At 43.0% G+C, this 8487-nt stretch overlaps 1 protein-coding gene across 5 annotated transcripts in view; it reads left to right on the forward strand.

Moving 5' to 3' along the window:
- src (v-src avian sarcoma (Schmidt-Ruppin A-2) viral oncogene homolog) overlaps nt 1–8385 on the forward strand; it is a 30807-nt gene extending 22422 nt beyond the window's left edge. For 3 of the 5 annotated variants that reach the window (XM_010875160.4, XM_010875162.4, XM_010875161.5), the window contains 6 exons: nt 477–626; nt 790–945; nt 1208–1464; nt 5315–5468; nt 5622–5753; nt 5913–8385. In XM_010875160.4, the coding sequence (XP_010873462.1) occupies nt 477–626; nt 790–945; nt 1208–1464; nt 5315–5468; nt 5622–5753; nt 5913–6121 (1058 nt within the window). In that variant the 3' untranslated portion in view covers nt 6122–8385. The remainder of the gene's footprint in view (nt 1–476; nt 627–789; nt 946–1207; nt 1465–5314; nt 5469–5621; nt 5754–5912) is intronic. The other 2 variants (XM_010875163.4, XM_010875164.5) reach the window with 1 other exon arrangement.
- Nucleotides 8386–8487: the final 102 nt, after the last annotated feature.

The following is an 8487-nucleotide window of genomic DNA, read 5'->3' on the forward strand; positions in this document are numbered from 1 at the left end:
CCAACTATTCAAACTTGTCTTTGGACTACAGTAAGACTAGAAGTCGAAATGTGTAAGAAATAGAGAATAAGGCAATATTTATCGACCCCAAAGTTATCTTGTTTCATTTTATTTATGTTTTATACCAATTTTACCAATGTTTCCCATCTCTCAATTTTATGATGTCCAATTCACAATTATGGCCTCATCACAAAAACTATATGGCAAGTTTCGGAAAGTTGAAGATTTGAGGCACATCTTGCCCAGCCATTCTTCTATTCACACTGTCTGTTCAACCAGGAAGTTTACACCAGCAATATACACTGAAAGAGAAGGCCTCGCCCCGACAACAATGGCAAATGAGCTTGCAGGCCCTCAACTTACCACTAGGAGTCGCTGCTGTGCAGCGAGACAAGATGAACTGGTCTGACAGCCACCCATATCCACCATTATCTTGTATTTTTTGCAGATTTCCTCTTTTATTTTCATCTTCCCAGGTGCCTACTGCCTGTCAGTCCTAGACTACGACAACACCAAAGGGCTGAACGTGAAACACTACAAGATCCGAAAACTGGACAGCGGAGGTTTCTACATCACCTCGCGCACTCAGTTCAACAACCTACAGCAGCTAGTCGCACATTACCACAGTGAGTCAAAGAAGCAGGCACACACACACACACACACACACACACACAGCCAAGAACACAGACGCAGGTACATAGCCAAGTACATACAGGAAAGACTCAAGAATACGTATATTAGATAATAATAATTGCGCTAACCTTGTTTTCTTCCCTTCCCTCCCCTCAGAGCATGCAGATGGACTGTGCCACTGCCTGACAGAGGTATGTCCCGTGCTGAAACCACAGACCCAGGGTCTGGCCCGTGACGCCTGGGAAATCCCCAGGGACTCGCTCCACCTTGATGTCAAACTGGGACAGGGATGCTTCGGAGAGGTCTGGATGGGTAAGAGGAACTCGCTCCACTGTCGTTGCTATCTTTTAATCAGCTACTGTGGGAGTCAAGTTATGAGTTGGATTCTTATCTTCAAACGATAATTCGGACGACCTTCTCGAACAAATACATTTGTGTCGCCATATAGGCAACTTTAAATTCCAAACCCATTCCCTGGCTGTTGCTACCTGTTTGGCAGATTAGATAATGTAATCTGATGATAATGCTGGTCACTCCAACAACATTACTAGCTGTGTAACCTTCATCTGTGTAGGCACGTGGAATGGTACTACAAAGGTAGCAATTAAGACCCTGAAGACAGGCACCATGTCCCCTGAGGCTTTCCTGCAGGAGGCTCAGGTCATGAAGAAGCTCAGACACGAGAAGCTGGTCCAGCTCTATGCTGTGGTGTCTGAAGAACCCATCTATATTGTGACTGAGTACATGGGGAAAGGAAGCCTGCTGGACTTCCTGAAGGGAGACATGGGGAAGATACTCCGCCTTCCTCAGCTAGTTGACATGGCATCCCAGGTGAAGTATTTTAGAGATTGTCACTGTAAGTGCTTTCATGTTATGGGTTTTAATTTGTTTCACAGTGGGGGCCGCCATGCAAGTTTTTTGTATTTGGTAACATGTAGTCCTATTTGCTGTGTTTTATTTTATATTGAAAAGGATGTATAAGATACAGTCCCTTTAAGCGTAATATACTTGGTGGCAGAAAACATAATGACATTCCTACTCGCTTGTAGAGATGGCCACAATATGTACTAACAAAATGTACAAAACAGTAGAAAACTCTAGAAAACATGTCCGCCCTGTGCCGCGCTATGACTAAAGAAAATGTAATGGTCAGTTGTGAGCACTGATTTTCACCAATGGTTATCAACAGTATATATACAGTATATGCATGTATGTGTGTGTGTGTGTGTGTGTGTGTGTATATATCTGTCACAGAAGGCCCTGGGCAGGTATAAATAAAAATGAAGTCAGCAATGTTAATTTGCAATACATATCTGCATTTGTATGGGTATATGCATGTGTGTATATACAACCCCGTTTCCAAAAAAGTGGGTACAGGGGTGGGTAACGTGTATGTGTGTGTGTGTATATATATATACTGCTCAAAAAAATTAAGGGAACATGTAATCATCACAGTATAACACCAAGTCAATTAAACTTCAGGGATATCAATCTGTCCAGTTAGGAAGCATAAGCGATTGTGAATCAGTGTCACCTGTTTTGGTGCAAATGAAATTGACAATAGGTGCGCTGGAGAGACAACAGCAAGACAACCCCCAAAAAGGGAATAGTTTTGCAGGTGGTGGCCACAGGCAGGTAGTGGCTCTCTCCTTATCCCCCCTGACTGATTCTTCTCTAGTTCTGCATTTTGCTAGTGTCCTTGTCACTACTGGTAGCATGAGGCGGTACCTGCACCTTCAGGTTGCACAAGTAGTCAAGCTCCTCCAGGAAAGAACATCCATACGTCGCAAGAAGATTTGCTCTGTCTCCCAGTACAGTTCCAAGAGCATGGAGGAGATACCAGGAGACGGGCCGTTACACAAGGAGAGCTGGACAGGGCTGTAAAGGGGCATCAACTCAGCAGCAGGACCAGTATCTGCTCCTTTGTGCAAGGAGGAGCAGGAGGAGCACTGCCATGGTCTTACAAAATGACTTCTGGCGGGCTACTGCTGTGCATATTTCTGACCAAACTGTCAGAAACAGACTTCCATGAGGGTGGCATGAGGGCCCGACATCATCCAGCATGACCGTTTTGGCAGTGGGTCAGTGATGGTCTGGGGAGGCATATCCTTGGAGGGTGGCACAGTCCTCCATATGCAAGCCAATGGCACCCTGACTGCTGTTCGGTACCGGGATGAAATCCTCATCGTCAGACCTTACGCTGGTGCAGTATAATGCCCAGCCTCATGTGGCCAGAGTGTGTAGGCAGTTCCTGGATGACGAAGGCAGTGATGCCATTGACTAGCCCTCACGTTCCACAGACCTGAATCCATGTGAGAACCTCTGGGATGTTATGTATCGTGCATTCGACCCCGCCAAGTAGTGCCACAGTCTGTCCAGGAGCTCACTGATGCCCTGATCCAGGTCTGGGAGGAGATCCCCCAGGACACCATCCGCTGTCTCATCAGGAGCATGCCCAGATGTTGTCAGGAGTGCATACAGGCATGTGGGAGCCATGCACACTACTGAGTCACATTATGAGTTGCCGTGATGAAATTCACGTTGGGAGAGCCTGTGATTTTGACTTGTTTACTTTGATTTTCAGTGTGAGTTTGAATCCAGCCCTCAATCGGTTGGTGATTTTGGTTTCTATTGACCGTTGTTACATCCTCATTTGTTGAGTCCTTCGTTCTCAAAAATTACTAAATGTACAGTAAAGATTTTTTTATAAATTTCATTCATCGAGACCCAATGTGTAATTGAAGTGTTCCCTTAATTTATTTGAGCAGTGTATATACAGTGTGTGTGTGTGTATCTGAATATATGTCTCCTGTTAAATATTGACACTTTCGGCCCAATTTTGACATTTTCACTTAGGGGTGTACTCACTTTTGTTGCCAGGGGTTTAGACATTAATGGCTGTGTGTTGAGTTATTTTGAGGGGCCAGCAAATGCACACTGTTATACAAGCTGTACACTCACTACTTTACATTGTAGCAGAGTGTCATTTCTTCATTGTTGTCGCATGAAAAGATATAATCAAATATTTGCAAAAAACTTGAGGGGGTGTACTCATTTTTGTGAGATACTATACACATATATATATATATCAACTCGGGTTGCTTCCATCCTGAAAATGTCAAAGACGGCGGTTCATAAGAACAAGGTCAAGCAACAGACATTGGTGACAACAAAGCTACAGACTGGCAGAAGGTGAAAACGACTGTCCACTGACCAAGATGACCGTCAACTCATTCAAATGTCACTCAACAACCGTAGGATGACATCAAGTGACCTACAAAAAGAATGATAAATATCAGCCGGGGTGAAGTGCACGGCGAGGACGGTTCGAAACAGGCTCCTAGGGGCAGGGCTGAAGTCGTGCAAAGCTAGAAAAAAGCCCTTCATCAATGAGAAGCAAAGAAGAGCCAGGCTGAAGTTTTCAAAAGACCATAAGGATTGGACCGTAGATGAATGGAGTAAAATTTGACTCGTCTTCTATGATGAGTCAGATTTGCAGCTTTGCCCAACACCTGGTCGTCTAATGGTTAGACGGAGACCTGGAGAGGCCTACAAGCCACAGTGCCTCGCACCCACTGTGACATTTGGTGGAGGATCTGTGATTATCTGAGGATGCTTCAGCAGGGCTGGAATTGGGCAGAGTTGTCTTTGTGAAGGACGCATGAATCAAGTCAAGTACAAGGTTATCTTGGAAGAACATCTGCTTCCTTCTGCTGTGACAATGTTCCCCAACTCTGAGAATTGGTTTTTCCAGCAGGACAATGCTCCATGCCACACAGCCAGGTCAATCAAGGTGTGAACCACCAGATCAAGACCCTGTCAATGCCAGCCCAATCTCCAGACCTGAACCCCATTGAAAACCTCTGGAATTTTATCAAGATGAAGATGGATGGTCACAAGCCATCAAACAAAGCTAAGCTACCAGGAGTGGCATAAAGTCACCCAACAGCAATGTGACAGACTGGTGGAGAGCATACCAAGACGCATGAAAGCTGTGATTAAAAATAAGGGTTATTCCACCACATATTGATTTCTGAACTCTTCCTAAGTAAAAACATATGTATTTTGTTTTTGAAAAATGAATATGAATTTGTTTTCTTTGCATTATTTGAGGTCTGAAAACCATGCAGCTTTTTTTGGTTATTTTGACCAGTTGTTATTTTCTACAAATAAATACTCTAAATGACAATATTCTTATTTGGAATTTGGGAGTAACGTTGTCAGTAGTTTATAGAATAAAACGAAACTGTTAATTTTACTAAAACATGTACCTTGGAATAGAAAAAACTGAGAAACTGATATTTTAGCAGTGGTTTCTTAATTTTTTCTCATCAAATTAACAGACAAACCCCAGACAACCCTTAAAAACATGCTTATGGTGCCAAATTAATCTGTAAAAGTACACTTGGGAAATGTATGCATGTGTTCCTGTCACCGTTCTGAGACATCATATGAAACATCTCTGTGTCATACAAGACACTTTATGTAACGCATAGTATACTGTATGTATGATTTGTCGATTATTTCCAATATTACACTAGAGCCTGTACTAATAAGGCTGTCAATCAGGTTTGTGACCAATGGGATTGAAGGGGTCAAGAACCTTGTCTCGCCAAAAACACACACACACACACACACAAACACAGTGTCTTTCAGTCCTAAAGCTGTGTCTCCTCTTCAGATTGCCTCGGGGATGGCATACGTAGAGAGGATGAACTATGTCCACAGAGACCTCAGGGCTGCCAACATCCTCGTGGGAGACAACATGGTGTGTAAGGTGGCCGACTTCGGCCTGGCCCGCCTCATAGAGGACAACGAGTACACCGCCAGGCAGGGTGAGACCACTAGAGGGCGCCAATCTCTTTCCACAGTAGCACCTCCGCTTTGTCTCGCTTAATATTTGGGCTTAAGGACACAAACAAGCTCTCCTCAACCGCTCCTGAGAAGTTTCCAGCGTAATGCGTGTCTTGCCTCTGTCCTTTCTGCAGGAGCAAAGTTCCCCATTAAGTGGACGGCCCCGGAAGCTGCACTCTACGGCCGCTTCACCATCAAGTCTGACGTCTGGTCGTTCGGGGTCTTACTGACGGAGCTGGCCACCAAAGGGAGAGTGCCCTACCCAGGTAGATGATAGGGATCATGCAAAGAGTCACATAGCACAGATCACGCGTGTGATGGTTCCGCTCAGCCCTCCTTGGGTCGCGCCCCTTGACCTCATCCCGCATCACCTGTGTGACGACACCGTTGTCTGTTATCTGTCCACCCCTCCCCCTGAACCCCAGGCATGGTAAACCGAGAGGTGCTGGACCAGGTGGAGCGCGGATACAGGATGCCCTGTCCGGCGGAGTGCCCCGATTCCCTCCATGAGCTCATGCTGACATGCTGGAGGCGGGACGCAGAGGAGAGGCCCACTTTTGAGTACCTGCAAGGCTTCCTGGAAGACTACTTCACCTCCACGGAGCCCCAGTACCAGCCCGGGGAGAACCTGTAGTGCCGCTGGGGTTTTAGTATGGTTCAGGTTGGAAGGCGTGGACAGCTATAACCAGAATAACCTCTGGGGCTGAGACCCTGGTTGAATCTGGTACCAAACTGCGAGTGGCCATACACCAACTCCTGACTGTTGTTCACTATTCGTTTTTTTATGACATCAGGATTTGGTTACTTGATTGATATTCATGATATCCTACTGATTTTTAAATAGACAGCCCTAATCCACTGGTTTATTTTTGAGTTAATAAATGCCGGTCTGTCACTGCACACTGCTGCTGACTGTGGGAGGTATGTTCCTAACTGTCAGCACCCCTTCAAAGCATGTTAGTATTTAAAAAAAAATTTGTGGTACAGTATGTTAGACATTGTCTTCCAATATGTACCGTGGAGATGTTTAAGAAGCAACTCGGAGGTCCTCACCGGTATAATGTATTTGATTATTGTTGTTATCAAACCTGGGTCAACTGGAATATTTGGCATTATTGTCAGGTGATGGGCATTTCAGGTGAACTTCTCAACACAGCCATTTCTGACTAACCAATTTATGGTACTACTGACAACCTGGAGGTGGTACCTGAGGAGTGGACAGAGGAGCGAGGGGCCAGAACTACATGGACTTCCAAGGAACCATATAAATCAAATGTCTACACATTTGGATACTTCCCCGGGCACTCTTGAATAGGCGAAAAGCGATCTATCTGCTTCTTTATACGTTTTCTATTTTACGACTTTTGTAGAAGATTAAACAAAAGGCTACTGATGATTACACTGTCTTCTCTCAGGAGTGGGACCATGAGACCTGCTGCAATGTTTTTTTTTGTGCCAATGAGGAAAACTACTTTCTTTTTTTTTTACTCTCTATTGTTTAAAGTGTATTTTTCTTACTCTTTGTGAACTTTTCCTACTACAAAGTTCAGTGAGTGTTTGTAACTATATACTCCGATAATAATTTACTTATTTGTCATCCTCAAACAACTGTTCACTGCATACCCAGTATTTCCATCCATATTCCATTGAATATATAAGGAATGTGTTTTAATTCTGATGGTTCAAATGTTCAGAATAAAACCCAGTCAATTTTGCAATGGTTGTCAGTTGTTTTTAGCTAATTGGCAACCATTAGACCTTTCACAATATATTATTTCATAAGGGTTATCAGTGGAGCCACTTAATCTGAGGTATTTTATGTGGTTCGGTTTCACCGAACAACAGAAAGCTGATTCTTAAGATATGAGAGGACAATGCTTGCCAATGGTGTGGGGACCTGAATTTGAATTTGTAATACCCACTATCATGGAGCAATTGTACATAGATATCCACAATGGTAATATTTTTGTATATATTCTGTTTGTAATTTATTCATATTTTCAGAGATATTTTTGGTCTGTCTGTCAGCATCATTCTACTTCCAGCCATCAGGTCCATGATGCATCCAACAGTTGTAGTAAACGGAGCAGTGAAATCGTAGAAAGTGCTTTCTTGTTGTTTCTTTGTATAATATCCTCATCCTTACCAGTTACGTTTTGTATGTGTTCATTTCACTATAAAACCAAACTCAGTGGTTCTCGGGAAATCTGAAGAAAGAGAAGAAGTGACTGACTGGTGACAGAACCTGCCCGAGACATGGTTTAACGCAATCTTTCAGCAGGTTTCATATTGTCAGAATAAGAGAGCGCCAGGTGCCTCTAATTCAATTTCTGCTTTCAAAAATTAAACTGTTACATGTTAAGTCTTTGCTTCTAAGGGCATTGGTAGGGAGTCTGGTTTATGAACTCTTTGTTGGAAGATGTGTTTTCTATTGAACACAGCTAATGTATTCTGGTACATCATGGTTTATATGTAATTTTGCACTAAGATTTCATAAACCACTAAATGCATACACTGTTTTCCTCAGACACATATTATTAATCTGCTATTAGACTGCTATTATTAATCTGACTTGTTATTTTCTGACCTGTGAACATATGGAGAAGCAGATTGACTAGGCTGCTGTCTTAATCCTAATCTAATCCCTATTGATAACCAAGGACATGCCTATATTGGGTTCTTCGGGTCTTTCTCCTCAACCTATGCAGTTTTTGAATCTGTGCTATTCCTATGTATAATCTTTTTTACTGCATTCAGTGGAAAATGTAAGAATTTCAGGCAATGTTTTGCTGATGTTTAAATACTACTGTATATTGTTTAAAATTAAAATGTTGGAATAAAATTTGTAAATTACCAACTGTAATCTGTCACGTTGTAATTTCGGAACAAATGCAATAAATTATGTTCCTCGTGTTTGTACAATAAAAAATTCGTAACCACAAGTTAATCATAGTGTTCTCATGATCAGCAAGACTCGTGCCAAATTTAACTGCAAATCGA

This window comes from Esox lucius, chromosome 12 (genome assembly GCF_011004845.1).
Source record: "Esox lucius isolate fEsoLuc1 chromosome 12, fEsoLuc1.pri, whole genome shotgun sequence".
In the NCBI taxonomy this organism is placed as follows: Eukaryota; Metazoa; Chordata; class Actinopteri; order Esociformes; family Esocidae; genus Esox; species Esox lucius.